We start from the raw sequence: 25,515 nt of genomic DNA, 5'->3' as shown, positions 1-25,515 counted from the left end.
TTATAAAGGCTATATATTCATTTATAGTATAAATAACAATTCATATAAATGCCCTTCAGGTAAACTTTATGTGCTACCAGGATGCAGCATTGGCTAAAGTGGTCTTAAAATGCATTGTGTGAAATTTGGTTTTGCATTTTCTAATTAATTACATCTGATTATTTCCAAGTAATATTTGATTAATTAGTGAATTGCATGGGTATAACCAATGTTTAATAAAATATTGAAAACATCATCAGACCCATCCCACCATCAGGAATGAATGTGGTGAGAACAGAGGGCAATACTTAACCTCACTTCTGGTGAGTTTCTGTGCACCTCTGTTTTGTGTTTTCTTTTTGTTTGCTTTTGTTTTGTGTTTTCTACTCTTTAACCTGTGTTGTGAGACAAGTGGTATTTGTCCTGGATCATAATATGAAAAACATATTTTTCTATTTTCTCCCAATTTAAAATTAAGTAATCCTACTCAAAAGAATGTGAAAAATTTTTGAAAATAAAACTCCTAAAAGTGAGCTAATGTCAATTACTGATAATAAGCATTATCTCACTTTTTGGTATCCTATTATCCCTAGAATGTTAGTATTCATCTGGAAAATGTTCCTTGTTGTTGTTCAAATCAACTATAAATCAAATAAGTTTTCACATAAATATTTTGTTAACTTAATGATAAATGTAGTTGCTTCCTCTGCTGAAGATAAATAAAGCACATGAAATGATTGTTTATCTTCAAATGAGAATGTTTTATTATTCAGGCTAAACTTAACTGCCTTCTTAGGAAGCTAGAATGAAGTTAACTACACATTTTTTATATTCATCCAATAAAATATTTTATGGCTATAACTGCTTGTCTTCTACCCCCTTCTCTTTGGTTAATCAGCTAAATCACATTCATCTTTAGCAGAGAAAATTCCTTGTGGATTAAACACTATAATTTTAGACCACTAACTAGGGTTTATTATTATAGTAGTAGATTTTCCAGATATGACATCCTTTTTGTTTTAAGATTGGGTCTATTCTCTCTTGGACTGTGTATGCCTAATGATTCATGGTTAAAGAATAAGATGTAACTACTTTTTGAGTACCGCACTGTGGAGACACCATCTCCTTTCATTTTCATGGTGAAGTATGAGAGAAGTGGTATCATCTTCCTATCACCAATAGGAGAACCGCAGACCAGAGAGAGTATCTAACTTGCCGAAGGCTACACAGCCAGCAAGTGGTGAAGCTAAACTCAGTCCAGGCTTGTTTAATAGTAGATCCATATTAAATTTACTGGCACTAAATACCTAAAACAATCTGCATGTCTTCTCTAGTTAGCATGCAGATTATTCAAGTGAACTGTCATTGTGCCTGACTTGAAAGGTAGAAGATTGAGCCCATATCCACAAGACAACCTCATATCCCCCTTCCATTTTAAAGTTAAAGTCTATTCAGCCGTTTACTCACCAAGCACCTGCCATGTGCATAAGCAATTCGTACCACTAGCAAAAGAATTTAAGTTTTTCTGTTTATTAGGAAAATTCAGATCTTCATCTTAGAGAATTTACCCTGGGAAAATATTGTTGAAAACTACAAAGTTCCTGAGCAAGTACAAATATTATCATTATATAGACTATACAAGTTGCTAAAGAAAGAAATAGAAAATCAAGGAAGCAATTAATGTCAGTACCGGCATATTGGAAGAGGTTGAGCTCCATGCTGAACCTTAACGGAAGTAATGACTTCAGATTAATCTAGAAAGGATGAAGTGGCCCCTGAATCAGCGAAAGTGACATAATTAAAGTCTAGAGGTAAGAACAACCAAGACAAGTTGAGGAGATGTCAAGGTTAGATGGGCTGGAGCTGGGTAGTGGAGGGAACCTGCAGATGGCAGTAGTCAGAGTTGAGAGGTCTGCGAACCAGTGTGAGCTCTTAAATGCAGGAGTAACATAACCAAGACAGCAAGAAAGGCTGTTGTGGAAGCTGTGTGTGGCACACAGAGTTATGGAGACCTGCCAAGAGCGTTGCCTACTCATGAAGCCAAGAAGGCTTTCACCAACGTGGTAGATCTAGAAATGGACACAAGGTTGGCAGAGCTTGCAGGAGAACAGTTGGAAAAGTCAGTGTGGATATTAAGGTTGTAATCCTGGGTCCTAAGATAGGTGGCAGTGCCTTGGACAGGTTGGGGAAACTAAAAAGAATTAGCTTAGAAGATAAAACGAGTTTAACTTTCACCCTGTGAAGTTTCAGATATCATTAAAATATTTAAACTGAGCTGTCTCCGTTCAGCAATTTACTTGCCAAGCATCTGTTGTGTGCATGAGCAACTCTCAGCTCTATTAAAAGAATTCAAGTTTATTTGTTTGTTCACTGTACTTTTGCTCAATCTTTCCTGAAGCATCTCCCTCAAATCTGCATCTGGTCAAATGTTTTCCTGAGCTTAAAAATTGTGGAGAGAAAAAAAAAATAATTAAAAAAATTCTTCAGGGGCCTCTTATCACTTACAGCAGTGTTTCTCAGGAAGTAGCCTATAGGCAACCTGTGACAGGGTCACCTGGGATGCTTGTTAGGAATTCAGATTTCAAGCCCCCTACCCAGACCTACAGAATCAGATCTTTTGAGTCTGCACTTTAACAAGCACCCTGGGTGACTCTTAAGCTTGATCATAAAGCTTGAGTTTCATTGACATTCAAGATAGAATTCAGTTCTTGCCTACCCCTCTAACCTCATCCTCCCCCCACCCAGACTACTCCCAGTTCCTCTTTAACAATGTCACACCTTTGCTCACATGGTCCCTCACCCCTAGAATTCCCTCATTTTGCCTGGGAAGAGCATATAAGGCCCAATTCACTTGTGGCCTCCCCCATAAAACTTCTCTGCCACCCTGTCATGCCCACACGCTACCCTGTATAGCATTCATCACTTCTTCCACATACATGCTTGTGTCACGGCACCTGACATCTTGCTCCAACTTGTCTACCTGTCTGTCTCTTCTGATCTGTGAGCTGCTTGAGAACAAGCACAAGGTCTTCATGACCTCTGCATTCTGAAGTACTAGAATGGTGGCTGGTAGGAGAAGGTATTCAGTAGATGGTTTGTTCAGTGATTGAACTAGAGAGGACCCGTAGGAATTGAAGCTAGGAGACAGGTCAAGGTGTGAGTGCAAGACTTGGGACTCAGTTGAACAGGAATAAGGAAAGCCAGCTGCTAGAATGCTCTAAGACAATAGAGAGAGGAGGGGAAGTGTCAAGTTCAAGTGAAGGAAAAAAAGAACTTGGTTGTATCTATCTTTCTTTCTTTTGGTAAAATTTATAATGTGGAAGGAGGGCAAATAAAGCAAAAAGAGCATTCAGGGAGATTAGAGAAGATGAGTATCCTGACAGAGAAAATAATTCCAACATGGTGATGGGCAATTGTTCTAAATACAACAGAAGTGGTGAGGCAGCTGGTGATTGAGAAGGGACCTCCTAAAGTGATCCAATGCACAGATATGTCAAAGAAAGAAAGAAAGAAAGAAAGAAAGAAAGAAAGAAAGAAAGAAAGAAAGAAAGAAAGAAAGAAAGAAAGAAAGGAAGGAAGGAAGGAAGGAAGGAAGGAAGGAAGGAAGGAAGGAAGGAAGGAAGGGGAAAAAAAGAAAGAAAGAAAATCTAGAGAATGTTAAACTACCCATCACATCATGTATCTAAGACTCTAGAGCAAGGATTGTTGCCATAAGAATGAAGCTTTTAGAGTGACTTCTTAGGAAGTTGGATACACAAATTAACTGTCTCCTGGCCCCATCTTTGATGTTTCTTCACAGCAATGCACAGATGGATATGAGTGGGATCCTGTAAGACAGCAGTGCAAAGGTGAGCCAACTTCAAAGACTTCCCATCTGAACATAGCTTTCTGTCTCCATCTCATGTCACTCTTCCTGTCCTGTTTATATTCTACCAAAAAGGCATGAGTATATATTTACATGTTCAGATTTCCCTCTGAGAAGATTCCTGATTTCTTTTATTGCTGACCACAGATATTGATGAATGTGACATTGTCCCAGACGCTTGCAAAGGTGGAATGAAATGTGTCAACCACTACGGAGGATACCTCTGCCTTCCTAAAACAGCCCAGATTATTGTCAATAATGAACAGCCTCAGCAAGAAACACCGGCGGCAGCGGAAAGTGTGGGTGCCGCTGCAAATGCTGCCGCCACATCAGGTACAGGCGCTGGGGGCATGGCAGCCAGTGGCATGGCAGCCAGTGCAGTGATGCCTGGGGGTGGCTTCATCGCCAGTGCTGCTGCTGTTGCAGGCCCTGAAGTACAGACTGGCCGAAATAACTTTGTCATCCGACGGAACCCAGCTGACCCTCAGCGCATCCCAGCCAACCCTTCTCACCGGATCCAGTGCGCAACGGGCTATGAGCAGAGTGAGCATAACGTGTGTCAAGGTAAGCATGACTGATTATGCTAAGGAGAAAGTTCTTGTCCAGGTGCACCTCGTGGTGAGCACGATAACAGCTCACATTTGCTGAGAGCTTCCCACATGCCAATAATCATTGCAATAATGAATCATTATGAATAATTAGTCATCGTCAATAATAACAATTAATCATTGTAATAATCCTAAAAGGTGGTTGCTGCCTATATGGTCATCATTTTACAAAGGAGGAAACTGTGGCTCAGAGAGGTCATCAGGGCTTCTAAACCTTAGCTACACATATTTAGAGTCTCTGGGGAGCTTTTAGAACTTCTCTATATCCAAGCCACACCCCAGCTCAATTAAATAACAGTCTCTGGGGGTGGGTTCCAGGCATCAGTATTTTTTAAAGCTCCCCACGTGGTTCCAGTGTGTAGCCAAGTTTGAGAACCAGAGGTCACACAGGTGGTGAGAGCAAAGCTAGCCTGAAAACCCCAGCAGTGGGGGCAGAGTCACAGCTGTCAGCAGGAGCAGTCAGGTTATTCATTCGGAATTTGAAATTGTGCCTGTCAAGCTACTCCATAAATGTCCTTTGGGTTCTCAAGATTTCATTTCACTTGCCACTAACTTATTTTCCTCACTGAGGAATAAAGAGATGGGACTTCTGTTTCTTGTTACCTTTGAGGGAATCTCCCCCACTAACATTTATGTCTTTTTAAGTTGTCATGGGAGTACATTTCACTTATATCACTTGCACCATAGTACCATCTACTTGGGTTTTTCTGTTTATTTTCACAAAGAGTACACATCACTGTGCATTATTCTAGAAACAGCAGTAGACTCATGCTAGCAAAATGATGAGAATCTTGGGCTTTGAAGATGTGTAGGATATTAGCTAACTGGACTGTGCTAAGAGATTTTGTTCCCCTTTTCCTTCTTAGCAAACCCTTTCAGATCTGCCTGGTGTGGAGACTGTTACTGAGATGGGCCATAGGAGCCCCAGACTCCTTTTTCACTGCCAGGGGCTGAGACAGTAGACCCCATATTACACCACAAGTGCCTGGTACACACTGGCCAATGGAAAGGGCCCAGGAGTTCTTACCTTCTACCTGCTCATGAGTGAGGAAGAGAGCACCTTCCTCCCTCAGTACTGAGGGGCTCAATTGGGATCACCTACATGCTACATTAAGTGAAAGAAGCATCTTCTGGTTCCCTGAGGTGCTGCCTTTTCTTCATTAGTGTTGAGTTTTATCTTCTGTAGGAGATAGATTTCAAATGGCTTATAAATGAAGTAAGGACACCTATCACACTCTGACTTTTATTGTTTTATATTTTGTGTTCAAATTTTTAAGTACCCCACATCAAGAGCTAACCCGTGCTGTGATGGTGTCACTTTTCAGAGGGCGCATCATATTAGCATCTGTTTCGTGTTACTGTCATGAGTCAGAATTCCAATATTGATGATGAATGCTTCAGCATCTGCTTGATATTCTGATATTTAATTTAAGGATTATGTCAAGGAGATACCCTCACGAGGTTACTTTATGTATACGTATTTGAGTGAATATTGGTGAAAGGTATCTTGAGCTTATTGAAGATACCAACTTTTTAATTGTGTTATTTAAATATATAGTTGAACTGGAAGGGTTGGTGGAATTTTTCCTGAAACTTAAAAGTTATGCTGAAATTTCTTAAGCATTGACTTTTATGTACCGAATTATTTTTCATGCTTCAGATGTATATTTTAAATGGTACTTAGGAGAAAAAAAAACAAATGAATAGGTCATTTCCCAAAGTAGCTTATAGTCTATCATTGATGATTATGGTTGACTTCAAGAACAAAGCCTAGAACCAAGTGAAGAAGTTCTAGGATAAAGCATATTCAAGACTTAGAATATGTACTGGTTACAGTAGAAGCTGTATAATAAAGTGTGAATAATAAAAATTAAATCCTATTTACTTTTTCTGAAAAAGATTTAGACTACCTTACAAAGTTATTTTTCACATATTACAACATTTGTAATTCTTACTTCTATGAGAATTTTTTTCTTTACATATAAGCTAAAACGATTAAATGCCGTGCTTATAATAGATGCTAAAAACATACACTTACTGTGTGCACACAGAGTATTCCCAGCCCAACTGTTCTGCATAATTCAACCAATTTCTAAAACTTGGGATTGGGGTCTGTATCATTGAAAGCAGGGTTAAAAGTTTTTTGGATGACTTAAGGCTTAAGTTGGATTTCTTCCCACCTCACAATTTTGCAAAGTGCCCATAAATGTGGATTTACTTAATTGTTGATAAAAGGGGGTTATTTCATATGATAACAACAGGATAATCTGTCTGGGGAATCTGACTAACATAAGTCGAGTCACACTTGTGCCCGTTTATTATTGAGCTAATCAAACATGCAGTCCAGCTTCTTCTAATTGCCTGCAGATGTATGACATTCCCAGTCCAGGCCAGCAGCACAAAATAATGTTTTATAACCAATGTGAAAGTACGGGGACCTCCGCTTAAAACAATAATGTGCTCCAAGGACCTATATTTCTGACATCATTGTGGAGTTTGAAGAGCCTTCTGTTTTAATAAAGACCTCCACTCCCTTTTAAATATTTCATACTATGCCCAGTAATCCAAACACATTTACCATGGTTGCTGGATCGGAATAAATGAATGCCTGCAGATGAGTCATATTTGTATTAAAATTATTTTTTTTCCACATATATTTTTCAACAGGTACAGTTTATCATTACATAACCTAAAGCTAAGGACATTTTTTATTTAATGGCTGAAATGTGTACTGTGCTTTGGTGTTAAATTCAACTGTACCTTTGAACATACTATTACTAGCCACAGATGGCACCCAATAATTTAAATACCAGTAGGTATTTTTAAGTGTGTTCTGCTTTATAAATATATTTTTATTTTTATATTTTTAATGTTTTATTAAACATTACAAGAGAGAGAGTGAGATAGAGCATGAGTGGGGGAGGGGCAGAGAGAGAAGGAGATGCAGAATCTGAAGCAGGCTCCAGGCTCTGAGCTGTCAGCACAGAGCCCGATGTGGGGCTTGAACCCACGAACTGTGAGATCATGACCTGAGTTGAAGTCCGATGCTTAACTGACTGAGCCACCCAGGCACCCCTATATCTTTAAACAACTGTCTATGTTTTAACATTCAGTGAAAATATGATTTATTATTTTTTTTTTTACTCCTTTTCATGTACTTGTCCAGAACTTTTCAATTTAGTGCAAAAGCAAAGGGGTTAAAAGAGTAACATAACATGCAAATATCAATTCACACTGAGCAAGTTTTTTCAAACAAGTTTTGCTAACCATGGGTGATGCTGAAAGAGCAGTTTGCCCTGAGAATTTCAAATGAGCAGCACCATCCTTGGCAGCCATAAAACTACATGAATATCATTTTATTGCCACATACTTGGAGTCATATATAAATAAAGTTTTAGAAATTATTTCTCTATGAGCTGTCACCTACCTATAAGACAACAGATATTCATCTATTCCAAAAGGAAGTTAAATGAACGGGAAATATATTATAACCCATCAATGTGTCACTTTGTTTCTACAACTTCATTGCATAGTCTCTGTGTAATCTTCCTCAAAGGCAATGGCTTTGGAAATCACTAGTTTGAGTTAAGAAAGGATTTTTAAATTTTTTTTTAACATTTATTTATTTTTGAGAAACAGAGCATGAGCATGGGAGGGGCAGAGAGAGAGGGAAACAGAATCTGAAGCAGGCTCCAGGCTCTGAGCTGTCAGCACAGAACCTGATGTAGGACTCGAACCCACAAACCATGAGATCATGACCTGAGCCAAAGTCAGACGCTCAACCTACTGAGCCACTCAGGAGCCCCAGATTTTTTTTTAAATCATATACAACTTTCTAAAAGCCTCATTCTTCTAGGAAAAAAAAAAGTCTTTTGGGAACTGGCAAGTAAGAGAAAGCATCGATTGCCCAATTTGAAGGAATTTGTTTACTCAATTGAACTTTCAAAAAATTAAACATAGGGAATTTTGTTTAGCTGGTAATTATGCCATTACTAAAATCAGTCAGGATTTACAGGTATCATTACTAACTTGCTAAAGAAACTGAAACATCAAAAAATGAACTTGATACAAGGGCTTAATAAAGCTGATTATGGAGCCAAATCCAGGATGCAGCACCTAGCTTGTATTACATAAGGTATAACTGAGAGGTGAAAATACAACCTAGGGTTTCCAAATGTCCCTGTTTACCCAAGACTATCTTGGTTTGACTACTGAAAGCCCCACAACCCAGCAAATGCCTCAGTCCTGAGCAAATGGGATGGTTGATCACCCTAGCACATCCTCAACAACCAAATCTCTTGCACCTCACTGCCAAGAGTAAGGAAATCCTAATGTTAAAGCCATTTTTTCAGGTTAAGGCATGTTTGTCTAGTGAAATTGTTTTTTCAATTTGTTTTGAACTTTTAAAAACCAAACTTCACTGATTTTTAAGTACCTGGACACAGTCTTTCTTTATAGTTGACAGGCTCCCACTTGCCAGTTTGTCAGTGAGCTGTTTTCCACATTGTTCTAGACTTTGCATGTGTGGAATACCTAGTCATTAGCACCTACATACTTAGATACATGTTATACCTTGGTGGCTCATCTTTCCACATTTCTACTGGGGAAAAACGTACCACACAGCCAAATTAAATACCATGCTTCAACTATAAAGTTTTGTTTGTCAAAATATTTTTTTCTATTTTTAGCTCTATTTTAAATGATTCAATTTGATTTTTATCACTATTGTCTGTGATGCAGGAGCAACTAAAACACTAAAAAGAAAAAACTGTATTTTTTAAAAGCCTTTAAGAACAGAAAACAATATGCTCAGGGTTTAAGAAGCTCTACGCTCTTGGGGATCACCTATTATCTTTTGCACATTTCTTCATAAACATAAGGATAACTAAAATACTATTTTGAAAAGGAAAGAAGTTACTATCTATACATCTACTTAAAAAAAAAAGAGAAACTTGAGCTAACATGTACAGATTCTCAGATGCTGGGAACATCTTTCCTTGACTTCTTTCATTTGAAATTTAAATGACCGCATATCCAAAGGTGGATTTAGAAATTATAGTGTAATCAACTGTCTTAGCATACCTGACATTGTCATTACCAAAGAGCTTTCAAACACTACCTTTTTTTTTTTTTTTTTTTTTTGATCCTCACTAATGTCATTAGGGTTTCTCATTGCTTTGGTTAGTTTTGTGAGGAAATGTCTAATTTTTGTTATGTATAATTATACAGCCCAGTGAAGACTTTGATCACAGAAAATAGATATTTTGCTAAAGGAAGACTATAATTGAGTAAAGTATGATATTAACAGAAACGAATACTTCAAGCAGAAAATAAAATGGGTATTTAGTCTGCTTACTGCTTTTCATTGCTTTTAGTTGTTAATTGCCTTTGAGTATCTAAAAATTCTCTAAAGCCAGGCCGCCTGGGTGGCTCAGTCGGTTAAGTGTCCGACAGCTTAGGTCATGATCTCACACTCCGTGAGTTCAAGCCCCACGTCGGGCTCTGTGCTGACAGCTCAGAGCCTGGAGCCTGCTTCAGATTCTGTGTCTCCCTCTCTCTGCCCCTCCCCTGCTCATGCTCTGTCTCTCTCTGTCTCAAAAGTAAAAATAAAAACATTTAAAAAAATTTAAAAAATAAAAAAAATAAAAATTCTCTAAAGCCATATAAATGGATAGGAGTTGATTTTATGGTGATACCTTAATTACATTTTAAATAAGCTGATGCTGTGTGGATGGAAGTAATTGATTTTCTCCTGAAAAATATAGTACAGTTTCATAATTTTACTTCTCCAAATACCATAACCACTGACTGTTCAGTTAACTTAAGACTATTTCTAGGGGCACCTTGGTGGCTCAGTTGGTTAAGCGTCTGACTCTTGATCTCGGCTCAGGTCATGATCTCACAGTTCATGGGATCAAGCCCCATGTGGAGCTCTGTGATGACAGCACGGAGCCTGCTTGGGATTCTCTCCCTCCCTCTCTGTCTCTGCCCCTCCCCTGATAAATGCATATTAGAAATTGGACTTATTTCTAATATACATTTGTGAACAGTGTATATATGTATCTGATTCATGCACACTCAAAAAGTGTCCTTAAAATTGGTTCATAAAAATTGTATGGCAGCTATTAGGTAAAGGGATGAAAGAAGTCAGTATGATCACACTTATGCAGCAAAAGACTATGCTATGTAACTACCCAACTCTACAATTTCCACAGTGTGGTCCCTAGACCAGAAGCATTAAGCATCATCCAATAATTTATTAGAAATGCTCATTCCTGGGCCCCGTCAGACCTACTGGATCTGGGGATGGGGCTCGGCAACCTGTGTTTTAACAATCTCATGATTTTGATGTGTGTTCAAGTTTGAGAACCAATACCCTAACTTAATCTTAACATCAGGAAATTGCATTCAGCTCTAAAAATCAGAGGGCAGGGTCATAATACTTCACATGGAAAATGTGCAGTAGAAAAGAGAAACCATCAAAAATATATATTCTATTTCTAGGATATTATAATATTTCTCTTTTACTTCTCTTACCTTTATTACTGTCATCACCAGTACTCTAATTCCTAAACATGAGAGGTCATGAGTCTCATTAGTAGGGCATGAGAAAGGGAAAGGAGGCATCTAAAGAAAAGAAGAGACCTTGCATCTCTCTATAAAACCTGCAAATGTGAAATACTCTAATGGTCCTTAAATTGTCAGTAGGACCAGTAGGACCTTAAATTGTCAGCAGAAGCTCTAAGTTCTGCTTTGGCTGTGGTAATAATTGGTGCTAAGAGATACTCATACCTCCTGTAGGCATAACCCTTATGCTCATGACACAAACTGGCAAGATGAGGTAATGCTCTTTGGAAGTTCAGTTCATGCAGAGTCACAAAAGAGGAGGTTGACTCTGACTTTGGCTTTAAAAGCATCTTTCATTTCACCAAAGTGATAGGAGATCCTTCCAATAACAGAGGCCCAGCTGACATCTCATTCTATGTAGATTCTGTGTCTATCACCAGATAATAAAAGAATATTCACATAGTGTCTCTGTTCAATTCAAACTTGATCAAAGATTTACTTCTCATCAAAGATGAGATTCTTGTTAAAACTAGTTAACACTTAATCTGTGGAATGAATTTCCCTCTCCCCATAGCAGCAAAAAGAAGCAGATTAGAGTAGAATTGCAAGCTTCGGTAACTTCAGGAATGTGCACTGGTACTGGCTCATTCTTTCTTTCTCCAGCAGAAAGTCTCAAACTGTATTCTCTGAAATCAACAAGTTGCCCCATTTGTAAGGATTGCCTTTGCACTTGCTGAATTACTGGCACAATTCTATTCTTTGAAACCAACGAGTAAACAAAATTTGTCCCAAATGTGTTTGATTTTGCACGAATGTACAAATAAGTAATTCATGCCACATCTGAAATCCATTAGCATGCTTCTTTTTCCAGGAGGTAACTGCAAATTGCACACTCAAAAACAAAACTGATCAAGAAAACTGCATTCAAATACTGGCAGAAAACTACAGCTGTCATTGCAAGCATTTAGCCACAATTTTGGTCTTGTAGCTTGAACCTAAATGATTTGTAAACATTTAATAAAGATGAAGTGAAGAAATGACATGAAAAGAAGGCTGAGTAGCAAGATACTGGCAGCAGCATGGATAGCTTATTGCTGTCAATTTCATATGACCACAGATTCAAAGGAGGGAGAGACAGTGAATCAATGTTATGTAAATGTGTACTAAATAGACTAAAAAACTTGAGATTTGGGCAAAATCAATTTCTAAAACTTGAACTACTTTTCAAATAATTGTGCACCTGTACTAGTCAAGGGTAACCAGGCAATACCACAAGTGAAATTGATCAAACAGAACATAAACCCATTCAGTTCATGTTCAGTAAATTCAATCAAGTTTGAGAACCACTTTCTGTTGCGAGGCACTTTGATAGAATCGGAGTGGATGGAATGAGTGGTAATTGTCCTTGGGGAACTTGGCATCATCAACCCCTCAGTTACCAAAAAGTAACAAAAGAGGGGCACCTGGGTGGTTCAGTCAGTTAAGCGTCCGACTTCAATGTAGGTCATGATCTCATGGTTTGTGAGTTCAACCCCTGTGTCCAGCTCTGTGCTGACAACTTAGAGCCTGGAGCCTGCTTCTGATCCAGTGTCTCCCTCTCTCTCTGTCTTTCCCCTGCTTGCACTCTGTGTCTCTCTCAAAAATAAATAAACATTAAAAAATTTTTTCAAGAAATTAAAATAAAAAAGCAATAAAAGAAACCAACAACAGCCCAGCCAAGTAACACATGGGACATCACAAGAAGTGCATAACAAACTGCCACAAGCAGAAGTAAAACTAGTGTGTGCTTTAGGCATCCTTCCAAGTTACTAAAATCCATATTTGGACATAAAAAGAAAACATGTCCCTAGAAATTTGGTCAAGAACAAAAGTCTGGTTCCTCCCTCAAATGGACCATTTAGAAAGGAATGATGAGGGGAAGTTGAGAGGTATAAAGTGGAAATTAAAATCCAAACAGTAGAGGAAGTAACCATCATGTAGTCAAGCGGAACTGGTAAGAATCAGCATTGTGTCCATGTTCCTTCTACCTTAGAATAGTTTCCCAGGGGAGTCCTCCAAAAACACAGTGCTGCAGATGGGAACGTTAATGAGGAAAGGGGTGGGAGGTGGAGGGGAGGAAAACCCAATCAGAAAATACTTATGATACTGAGCCACAGCACAGCAAGTATCTGTGACTACTTCCATCCTCAGCAACTCTCCCCAACAAAATACTAATAGGTTCCTCCAGCTCTGCCTAAATATCATCCCGAACTATGTCCTGTTTTACTTATTTTGAATAGACACTACGCAAATGCTTTGTGTGTGTGTGTGTGTGTGTGTGTGTGTGTGTGTGTGTGTGTGTGTTTAATTGAATAAATTAATGGTTTCTAACCATCAGGGAGCTCAGGCTTATGGTTTACTCTGAGTTCTAAAACCATCCTTGTAAATGAACTATTAAGTACCATATGTATATGAGGTATATTTCCCAACTATGTATTTTATCAAATTTCTCATTAGTAATGGAGGGCTTAGATATCTTGTTCCCATTTTAAGCTTAAGCCACTTGAAAGGAGCTATAAAGTCTATTCTTTATATCCTGGATTGTCAGGTTTTCAATAAACATTGGTGAATAAACAGGTTTCTATTATTCCTAGAGCAAGACTAGTAATTGGATATACCAAAAAAAAAAAAAATTGTTTTTTGCTTTCTGGCAAGTCATTTAACTAGTGAATGCATCTTTGTATCATATGTATAATTCCTCAGAAATCTAATGGTGAATAGTGAAAATACAGTTGTTTGGGGGAAATATTATTTGTAATATTTGAAGTGATATAATCATAAGGCTAGAAAATAGGTAAACTCTCTGATACTGTGAACAAACTCAAGGCACTTGATAAAGCTCTCTAAAACAAGGGTAAGAAAAAAGGATCAGAGAAATCCATCTTGGTTGTTTTCCTCAACTGCCAGCCAGAAATCCTTTTTTTGTTTTTCAATGTTTTTTTTTTTTTTGAGAGAGAAAGAGAGAGAGAGAGAGCATGAGTGTAGAGAGGAGCAGAGAGAGAGGGAGACACAGAATCTGAAGCAGGCTCCAGGCTCTGAGTTGTCAGCACAGAGCCTGATGTAGAGCTTGAACCCACTAACCGCAAGATCATGACCTGAGCTGAAGTCAGATGCTTAAACGACTGAGCCACCCAGGCGCCCAGAAATTATCTTTTTTTAAGTCAATTTTGTTCAAGTGCTGAAGGGTAGAATCCAGGAAAGTCACTTAGTTGGGTATAGGTGACTTAAAGACGTGTAGTTCTGAGCTGGCCCCAAGGTAGGAAGAGCTGATTTGCTTAAGAGGTGAGAAGAAAAGCCATGGATCCCAAGGACCCAGGAAGAAAGAACCCAGTTTATGGAGAGCCTCTTGGGAACTTATGACTAGCTTATACTTGAACTGTAGATGAAATAAGAGTGTGAACCAGAGACATGCATAAAAGCAGAGTGTATGGCTTCTATATATTTCCAAGTAAAACAAGAATCATGATGGGATACATGATAATGAAATAAGCCTTGCACCCTAAACAGCTAGGTGTGCTGCAAGGAATCTAATCCTACTCCCTTGAGTAGAGGTGTAGAACATGATCGAGAATGAGAAACATCTCAAGGGGCTGTATTCTGTGTCCTCGCTGGAGACCAGGTCTATCACAATCTGGATTCAAAGATTTTTTGTTCAGTGCTGATTAGTTAATTTCACTTGTGAAATATTTTGCAGCAAAGCTCTCTTGTCATACATATATTCACAAATGAGTATGCCTTTAAATTGTGGCTGAATTTTTTGCTATTTAGTAAAAAACTTAAATATCTCAGTATTTTTAATTTACCAAAATTATGGAGAGCAGTATGTCTGTTTCTCAGAGTCTGCTGTTGAACCTTCAAACTATTGTTGAAGAGTCTTCTTAGAGAATTAGTTCAACTCTAGTTATTCTCCTAAAATATAGGAGCAATTTAGGTATCTGGCATCATTTAACTTTACTAAATCCACCAATGAATTTTTTTCTAGTCACTGCTTTTTCATAATTTGAATGCTGAAGAGAGATTTTTGTGTAAGACGGTTTTCTCTACTTAGCCATGTTCTTTCCTGAGCAGTTTGTGATATCAGAAGACACCTCATCTTTAAAAAGAAGGACATTCTAGAAGACATTGTTAAAAGACACCCTAGGAATCTGCCTATGCAGGCCCAGTGCCCCCTTTCTTGCCTAGATTGCATTTATTCCAGCTCACACATGTATATGCACACACACACCAAGTTCACAGCCATTTATGGGCACATGCACAGACATATATGATGTACCATCATTTTGGTAGGAAATTTCATATCAAAATTAAGCTGATCAAAGCTGATAAAGCTTCTAAAATGATTCATTTACTCGCTCATTATTTCTATAAAATCAAACCTGGAAACTGCTTTCTAAATTCATGTGTTTACCTACCACAGGAAAACAGGGCACCTTGGACAGCTACTGAATTATTTAATCAACAAGTAATTACGTTAGATGGAGTAGAGTCAGGGTCAACAAAATAGAAGTGAAAGCACTACAGTTAGCCTCAAAGGCCCTGCTCTCTTACACTTCTGAAGCGTCCTGGTCATCCTGCACATTTCTTTACTAATCTTTCTCACAGATTTACTGGGATTCCATCCTGACCCGCCTTCTATGATGGGCAACTGAATTTTTAACAAAATAAACTTTTTATGTAGACCATCATAGAATGGATTAAAAAATCACTTATCTGGACCTGACACTGAATCCCCAAGCCCTTTTATTCTTCAGACTTTGGCAAATTATATGGTCAGGAGGTAGCCTGGAATAAAACTCCACTCAACAAGCAAACCAGAAAATTCCAGTAATTCATGATTAAGTAAACTTCCCAGTAAAAGCTGTGGGCCCTTTTTGTAAAAATAGTTCATGACCTGGCATATCAGAAGAACCCTAATCCAGGGAGGTAGCCGGGGGGGGGGGGGGAATCCTCCCACACAAGCTGGTAAAGATGCAGGGCTTTGTTCTGAACTTCAATTGCATGACCTCCCTTCTTTAGTGATTGAAAAAATAAATAAATAAATAAATAGTTAATGATAAAAAAAAGAAGCTAAATGAAAGAAGGAAACTTAATCATCATGCGATTTACACAGCTAATGACAGTTCTGAAATAGCAGGAAAGATTATTTGGCGACTACCTCATTCAATAAAAAAAGTTAAATAACAAAACCATTGTAAATTAGAGTTCAACTCTAAGTAAACTAAAAAATCTTCTCATTGATTTTTCAATTTAAGCAGAAAAATAGATTGTGTAACCATACCAGAGCCATAGTTTCCAATAAACCAAGCTGTCACAGATGGTTAATACCCCAAATAGACCATCAGAATCTCTCTCTATTAGAAGATCTTGACCTATTTAGTTGTCATTGTAAAAACCTGGCCACAAACAATATTAGGGTTCTAATAGAAAGTTTTAAAGAATTATTGGAAAATCTGGTTATATCAGGAGTAGGCAGAACTACACATTACCAAAAGTGTGAATCTATTACAAAGTGCTTTTACCTGTATTTTTCTTTGAAAAAATACACTTTCTGGTCTAATATTAAATAGGGAACAGTTTATAGAGACACAAGAAAATAAGGAAGACCTCTAAAAGGAAGAGTACATGAATTATTTGATTAAGTATGAGTAGTGTTTTGAATTTTCTCAATTAAAAAATCAAATAAAGGTCCTGTTAAGTGGGTAAAACTACCTGCTAGCAAAGGGCCTGCCTGTTACTCAGTGTAGATCTCAGGTTAGAAAAAGAAGAATCTGTGTAGATTCAAGTTCAGACCACATCTTTGCACTTGATTTGGAGAGCTACATTTACAAATTATTCTAACAGATGACACATCACTGGTATGTAAATTCTACTACCCAGCAAGAAAAAAAACACCACTTTCCCTTCAAGAAGAAATAATTTCTTTTCTTTGTTACAGTTAGGGGAACCTCTTATCCACAAAGTTCACAACTGAGTAAATCAGTTGCCAATAATTCATGACTGAAGTATTGCTTTCTCTTTGATTGATTTTAAATGTATATACCAAATATTATTGGGATGAAATGGCGATACCTGTTTTAGGACTTCTCTGGCTCCTCTGCTAAGTGACTCAACTAACAATGACACTCTCCCCCAACACCACCTACCATCACCACTTATCAGTATGAAAATCACTCATCTAGGAAAAAAGCAAAACCTGCAATGAACACCTGTTCAGGTAGAGGCCAGGACCATAGTCACACATTGGTGGAGAGAAAAAGCAAGATAGAGCAAACAGGTGAGTCATATCCTTCTCTTCCAGGAGTCTCCTGTTACCCTGGATGACAGGAGAAGCTGTAAGAAGACTGAGGGGCAGGGAAAAAAAAATAAGGGAGATGTAGAATGGAACATCTACATCTGGAAGAGAGATGTAGAGAGAGAAAAGAGAGCAAGATAGGAACATTAAGGACAATGAGCAAGTGTAGACTATACTAATCAAAAATAGGTTCTACTGAAGTATCTCATAAAATAGTATTACAGTTACCAACTTCCCACTTATGTTCATACATATAAATGCATATTTTCCTCAAAGAAGAAACTGATGAAGGAAAAAAGGAAAGATGGCCCTGAATAAATCAGGTTTACTGTTTTTTTGTTTTTTTTATAAAATTGGCTAGGGGAGTTTTAAATTTGGAATTCAATTGTCTAATGTTTTTTGAGAATCTTCTATATGCTATGTGTGATAGACCAGTGCTTCTCAAATTGTAATGAAATATGAATTACCTGGAGATCCTATTAAAATGAAGATACTGATTCAGTAGGTCTAGGATGAGACCCGAGATCTCACATTTCTACAAAGTCCCCAGATTTTGTTGATATATAACAGAGCGTGTCTTCCAGTAGTTGACAATTTGTGCTTCCCACCAGGAAGCAGATATATCTAGTGATTCTTCATCCTCTACTTGCTGCCTTTAGCAAAATGTGGTATAATGTGGATAATTTGCATGTGGTGAGTTGTTTTTTTGTTTTCAGAAAGATATTTTTCTCCTCTGGTTAGTACTCAGTTTCTCCAATGCAAATTCCGTTGTAACAGCTACAGCTGTAATACATAGACATTTTCTTTGCTTACTAATTAATAGAATTTTCTCCTGCAGTAGAATGTTTTTATGCTTGAATGCTCAGGAGGATCCCAGAAAGTAGTCTTTGGCAGCCAAGAGTGGCAGAAATCCCATGAAACTCAGCAAAAGACAAAGGTTCCCATCTGGGTCTTCCCCTAAGTGACTCAGACTGTGTTAAACCAGTTAACCTCTCTGGGCCTCAGTCTTCTCAGATGTTAAAGTTAAAAGAGTTGTCCTTTCCAGCTCTTATTGAAAATAATTTTTAAAAATGAGAGAAAGTAAGAGAGAGGTAAAGAGAATGCACTTTGTCTAGGTTATAAGCTTTACAAGGGTGGTAGCTATATGGCTCTTGATTGATACATGCCTGGTATGTCAAGTGGTTCTATTGATAGGAGTTCTTCTTTGCCTTTCAGATGGTATTTTTATCAGGAAAACATACCGGAGCAAGTTAAAATCTGCCCAGGGAAGAATGCAGGTGCCTTCTGTGACTATAATAGCATTAATGACTCAGAAACAAAAAGCCAGACAGTTGTAATGACGTGAAGCTTTATTGACAAAACAGTTCACACCTTGTACTGGTTGTTTGTTAAAAGTCAGGACCAAATCACTGAAGCTTTAAAAGCTAGATCACTGCAGTCTTTTCTCCAGGCACTGACAGGGGTAATTATTGTGGTTCATGGCACAGCCCAGGACTCCCATTTCAATTCTAGCATAGAAAGGAGTTGTTTTTACTTTGGTGCACAGTAAATATACTTTTTGCATGTATTAATATAAACTGCTTTAAAATGTAAAGGTGCCAACGCTAAATGTTAAAGGCTCTGTATTATCTTCTTGATTTTGAATTAAGATTTCCTGCCTTCCTAAGTACCTTTCAGCAAAGAACAATCTGTTCATTTCACATTTTGGGATTGTTTTTAGCCTCAGACTCAAACCAGGTTTACAACCAAAATAACTAGTCCTTACTCAGCTTATGTTTTATTATCCATCACACAGAAACCATAAGGAAATCTATGCCTTAGTTATCTGTTGCCAGGTAACAAATAACCCTAAAACTTAATGGTTTCAACAACACTTATTATCTCACATTTTTCCTGGGTCAGGAATTGAGGTGTGGCTTAGGTGGATCCCCTGGCTTTGGGTCTTTCACTAAGCTACAGCCATCTCTAGATTTGACTAGGAAAGACCCTCTCCCTAGCTCCTTCCCCAGTGGTTGTTGGCAGGATTCATTTCCTGCCTCTATTCCTCATGGGTTCTTCCTCCTTCAACTCTTTGCTGCATGTGCCTCTCCATAGAGTATCTTACAACATTGCAGCCTTCTTTATCAAAGTAAGCAAGTGAGGGGGCAAGAGAAAGTGCCAGCAAGAGAGAGAATGCTACTAAGACTGAAGTCACAGGCTTTTGTAACTTAATCATGGAAGTGACAACCCATCACTTTTGCCATGTTCTGTTCACTAGAAACCAGTCACAAGATCCAGTCCACTTTCAACGGCATAAATGCCAGAAGTCTGGAATCATTGGGAGCCATGTCACTAGCTGCCTACCACAATGTGTAATTAAAATTCCCCCCTCATTGATTCCAGCCAAACCTTTAGAGTTACATCTAGAATTATGAATAGTTTCAAAAAGCAAAATATGAATTAAAAAGCAAAATGCACCCACCTCCACAGCAGTGCAAGAGACTGTATGACTCATTCAGATATAGAGTCTGATAGGTGTGGTTGAAATAGGCAAAGTACTATCCATAAGAACCTCACTCTTCTGACAGCTCCTTTTGAATGAATGGACCTTTCTCTCCTTCATGGACTTGTAATTTCTAAAATCCTACCAATCCTGCCCAAAACTATTCCTAAGTAATTATGACCATATCCCTTGATTTGAAAACTTTGTAATTAAAATCTCCTTTAATCTACTCTACAAATAAACAATAGCCTTGAAACAAAAACTTTGTGAGCAAACACAAGAACTACCTTTATTCTTGAAGATTAGCATAAGTCTACATGCCTGTTACCTAAAATAAATTTAATAAACATCCTTTTTGCTTCATGTTAACTTTTGTCCTAGACATCTGTGATATTTGTGTGTTTGGTAGGGAATTGTGGAAAATGTTCTCCATCTCTCCCATAGAAATCTCTGTTTAACCATGTTTAAACATGTTTATACCTTTTGCCTCGAAAGTGTACTAGGAGACATGGGAAATATAACCTAAGGTTACAGTAAATAGGTTATGTAAGATTTAAAAATTCAGAAGCCATAAAATGTAACATGGACTTTCTTGGGATTCTAAGGAGTAGGTATCTTGATAAGGAGGCAGGATAGTGGCTTGTTTTTCAATAAGAAGACAATAATGAAGTGCACTCTGAAGGAAAAAAAAGGGAAAAGATACATAAGCAAAAACAGAAAAATCAATGAAGGTGGAAACCAAAAAATGGAACAATGTACAGAGGAAATTGTAAAATCAGATGGTGACATGGGTCGAAAGCCACCAGCCACATCCAAACTCTCTTAAGAGAATGTTCTAGTAGCTAAATTGTGAATTAGTCAGATGGAAAGGATAGATAAAAGGCTAATATGGCTATTAAAAGGAGTAATTAAAATCCAAAGGAAGTGTTTTATTTTTTCTTAAAATGAATATGAACCAAATGTTGTTAAATTGCTTTTTAAAGTGCATTAAACAGCTCTGTGTGGAGTTCAGTACCTTTTCTCTTTGGTTCACTTTCCCCAGAATTAGTTTCCAGATTTTCCCAGGTGTCTCTGATGCCAATAATAAAAATCTCTTTGGGCCTGTTGAGTAGGTACCAGATAGAGTACAATCCTAGGTACTAGGATATCCTAGGTACTAGGAAACCAGTTAGAGGCCAACCTCTGGCCTCAGGCCTGAAGCATCCTGGGGAAGTGGGTCTGGTTCATGAAGCAGTCAGTGAGAGCTTGGGCAGTCTTCAAGGGGGCTCCCAGTCAGATGTGGTTCCCCTTACTGTGAAATCCAGAAAGGGGAAAAAAAAGTATTATGCTCATAAGATTTCCTCATATTCAGCCATCCATTTGCTAATACATTCTCTTGACATAAGTAGCCTACTAAATTCCTCTTTCCTCATCACTAACTCTAAAATGACAGCTTAAGGATTATCCTTTCTGCCATTTACCATGAAACATAGCTCCAAACCAGTTTGTTGTAGGTTTCTGAGCTTAACCACATAGCTCACATTGAGTGGATAATCAATCATTCTATGACTAAATCCATCTGGAACAAATTTTAAGAAGTGGTCATGTAGGTTTTTTTTTTTTTTAAATTAAACTGAAACCAGAGTTGATTTCTTTTTTCAAAGATTTAAAAGAAAAAAAATTATAAAACTCAACAATGACTTCCCCCACCCCAGAACTCATGCATGCTCTCTGAGTAAGATTGGTTCTGTCCTGCCCCCATTTTGCATTTCATTTAATTTTTCAGAGAGATAGTCCTTGAGTGTTTGGAGGAGAATCCCTTCTCAGAGAATGAGGTCACATCCCCTCCTTGGATGGAAGGAAAAGGAGACATTTTGTGGCCAGGTTGTCGCCATAACTTCATGCTGATCTTAAATTCCCAAACACAATCTTAAATTCTCAACTGAGTGATTATGGAACTAAAAAAGTCTGTTTCTAGCCATTCTTGCTGGATCCACTACTTTTTACCCTGTAGGCATAAAAGGATAATTTAACTATCATGAGCCTTGGCTTTAAAGAACTCCACCTTTACCTGGCTAGACCCCAAATTGTTAATGTAAATTTAGAATATATTTTCTCATGTACACCCTGAAATATGCACCATGCATGCATTCATTTGTTCAGCTTTTAGTCATTTATTCTCCAAATCATGTATCGATGTGTTCAGTTTATATGTATTCAAACTGTACTAGATGCCTAAACATACCACCTTACTTGCAAGGACTTTTCAGGCTAGCTGAAGAGGTAAAGTAAGGTCCGATTTTTAAAAAATTAGATGACACAAATAATTCAGCTTAACAATTCAGGTCAACAAAACATTAGTTGAGAGCCTCATTCCCCATGTAGTCAATGGTAAAAGCAGTGGTAGAGTCCAGAGGAGGAATTGGTTGCTGCAAACAGAGGCCATACGGGCTTTTTGGAGGTAGTGGATGTAATCGGAGTCATGAAGGATGAACTGGATATAAATAATCCCGAGAAGAGAAGGGGCAGGCTTTGCTGGGTGGATGTCCTGTATACAGAATAATGGTGACAATATCATGTCACTGTTTGGGGTGAGGGAAAGGGGGGCTATTGTGGGGGCTACAGGAAACAAGATAGGAAAAGTCACTGAATCATTGGAGGACAGTTTATATGAACCCTGAATTCTTGGTTAAGCCATTCAGATTTAGTAATGTTGTAACTAGTAAAAGATTTTGAGCAAAGAATGACATAATGAAAACACTGCCTCCAGACAGTTGTAGGATGAGGAGGAAAAATAAATATACACATATGGTTAAATACGTTAAATCATCTTAATAGGACTGGGATGGATCTGACTTCTTGTAAAGTGAGTGAGTTCCTCAAAAAAGAATTGCATTAATTTTCAAGTACTGTACATATAATAACAATGCTAATACGAAACATAAAAAGAGTTTGATCCACAAGGACTATTTTCAGGATCACAGTAATTTGTTTAAAACTATTTCTAACAGACACATTCATTATTTTTGCATGTAAGTGATGACTCAAATCTTGAGTCAAAGATGACTCTAACTAAGTAGGGTAAATGGTTTATAATATTGTTTGGCAACATATTTATTCATAAGTATTACAAAGGTAAACATCAAATTGTAAATTAATAATATTTTGGTATAATTTCAGCTCTTACACCCCATGAAATAACCAGTTAGAAGCTAAACAAGCCCTTAAATGATCTCCTGAACAATCAGCCTTTCGACCTCATGTTCACATCCATTAAACTGTAGAATGTTCATTAGTCATAATATATGGCTGAAGGAATACAGAGTAAGTCTCTAACCATAAACTATGTCTGAACATAGACCTTTAATAGTAGTCTCTTATTTCTAATATGGTTAAGGCTGTGATGCTGTGAAATGCAATGAACATAACCTAAGCAGAGTCATGCTCTGATTATAACAAGGTTTTCGCAATTACAGGAAATTATGGCAAGAGGTAATTATCCATAGGCCCACTTTCCTCTATATGCCCCCTATCATCCATTTTGCATGTAAGCATGAACCAAGAAATAATCTGGTTATATACAGAGGAGAGCAAAAGTTCTCCTGGTATGGCTAGGGGAAATGCATTTCCTAGTTAAAAATTATCTTCATTAAAAATAAGAATTTAAATGGAATACAAAAAAAGAAGGGGCTGTTTGAGAGTGGGAGTAAGGCTGGACTGCTAAGCTAATAAAGCAAGAACTTAAGAACATAAGACTATATAGTTTACCTTATGAAATAATCCAAAGGAGTCTTAACTAGATTTAGATCTCCCTTCACTAAGTCGTGATAGTGTGTGGGTGTGTGTGTGCGCGCACGCATGTGTGTGTTTAAGACCTACCCAACAGTTAGAACTTTGCAAAGGTAAAACACCTATTTTGTCTGTTTATTGATCTGTTTAAGCTTCCATTCTAAAACACTTCATAAGCAATAGTCACGCCTGTGCTTCTCCTTTACAAGAGTGGTGTCTTCTGGAGATTATATATTAGTTGTCTAGATTTACTTTATTCTTTTACATTTGATTTGGGAATAATATGGGGAAAGAAAGTTTTAACATTTGCTTTGATAATTACAGTTTGGGAGATAGCACAAGACCACAGACTCACTATCCTATAACTGTAAGATGATTCAACAAGCTTGAGTTGAGTAACTATTGTGTGCAGAGCACACAATACAAAGATGCTGAGAATACAAAGATAAAAGCTTATATTGCCTGCCCACCCTCAAAAGTTCACCATCTATGAGGAAGTGGACAGCATTGACAACGTGGCATTTTGAGTCGCATTTTAAAGACTTCCCAGAGAAGGTGACATCAGGCTTCAGTCTAAGGAAGTTGTGGGCATTAGCCTTTAACAATTTGGAGAAAGAGAAGGGGGGAAAGGAGAAAGAATGTTCCATGCAGAGGGAAGAGCACTTGCTAAGGTCAGAAGTAAAAGACAAAAGAAGGGGACAGGTGTTCTGTATGATTCAGTGTGCAGCACATGACTGTAGGTAAGGATCAAATCATGAAGGGCCTTGCACAGCACATTAAAAAGTTTAGATTTCATCCTGAAGATGGTGGAAAAGGACATAGTGAGTTTTCCTCTGCACCAAGTGAAAGATGTCCTGTACAAATACGGGACTACTGCAAACCCAAAGGAAGTCTGCTTGCTTCGCTCACAGAGGAGATAAACACATCATTTACTTTTAAAACATTTCTGAATCCTAACTTTGTTGACTCAGATAATTTCATTGTAAGTAATCAGGACTGGTTCTAGTCTCCATTTATAACAGTGCTATAAGGGCAAATTAAGTATGGATTTCATTCTAAAAATAGCACAGCTCAAATTTTTAATGAAATGCAATGCAATAGGGAAAATAGCTCAAGAAACAGCTAAAAACATCAGCATTAAAAATCCACTCAGCAGTTAGTGCGTTGTTCCAGGCCATTATGATTTTATCCATCCAGAATATAACTGTAACTCGTAAAGGATTTTTACTACTTGGGATTTATTCCATCTTAAAGCTTGTACTAAAACTTATTGGAAGACTAATTTGAAAGTAAAATTTAACTCAGCCTTTGCAGAAGCTACAAGAAGTTCTATACATTCACCTTATTTGGCAGGGAATCCCTTAGTCTTGTAAAAGAAAAAAATAATGTCGTAACAATTGTATAAATACTATGGAAGCATTGAGTGTTATTTATTGTGTTTTGCCACGTTGTAATATAACGGGGCTTGAATTTATGCATCAAATCCAATGGAAAGCTCAGTTGGTACCTTCAACAAATTGGGGCCATAAAATTTATATGGGCCACTGATGTGTACCTCGGGTTATCCAGCAGCTGGTTTCCTAGTAAAGAATGCCAGCATTCGGTAGTCAGAGCACAACTTGTTTAGGACCCTGAACCAGACAAAGGGGCATGCTTTTACCCTTAAGAAGGCTCTGTTTAAGGAGGAGGTTGGGAGCGACTATTTAAGACCTCTCAAGGCAGTTGACTTTCTAGAGATAGCAAGTTTGCTGCTGCTGTTCTTTCTTAACGAGGATACAGCTGTCCCAAAGTCAACTGGACAAGCTGCTTTCTGTAGTGATCTTACATTGACCCAAAGTAATCTGGGAAAAGAAGCATAAAGAAGGTGGGCACGAGCTGGACCTTGAAAAGAAATCTATCCTATTAAAGTACAGGG

The 25,515-nt window shown here is 37.8% G+C and overlaps 1 protein-coding gene across 2 annotated transcripts in view; it reads left to right on the top strand.

Moving 5' to 3' along the window:
• EFEMP1 (EGF containing fibulin extracellular matrix protein 1) overlaps window positions 1-25,515 on the top strand; it is a 60,600-nt gene that overhangs the window by 2,099 nt on the left and 32,986 nt on the right. For both annotated transcript variants that reach the window (XM_027072418.2, XM_015074209.3), the window contains 2 exons: window positions 3,779-3,827; window positions 3,992-4,408. In XM_027072418.2, the coding sequence (XP_026928219.1) occupies window positions 3,779-3,827; window positions 3,992-4,408 (466 nt within the window). The remainder of the gene's footprint in view (window positions 1-3,778; window positions 3,828-3,991; window positions 4,409-25,515) is intronic.

Source organism: Acinonyx jubatus, chromosome A3 (genome assembly GCF_027475565.1).
Source record: "Acinonyx jubatus isolate Ajub_Pintada_27869175 chromosome A3, VMU_Ajub_asm_v1.0, whole genome shotgun sequence".
In the NCBI taxonomy this organism is placed as follows: Eukaryota; Metazoa; Chordata; class Mammalia; order Carnivora; family Felidae; genus Acinonyx; species Acinonyx jubatus.
This window is presented reverse-complemented; position numbering and strand designations above follow the sequence as displayed.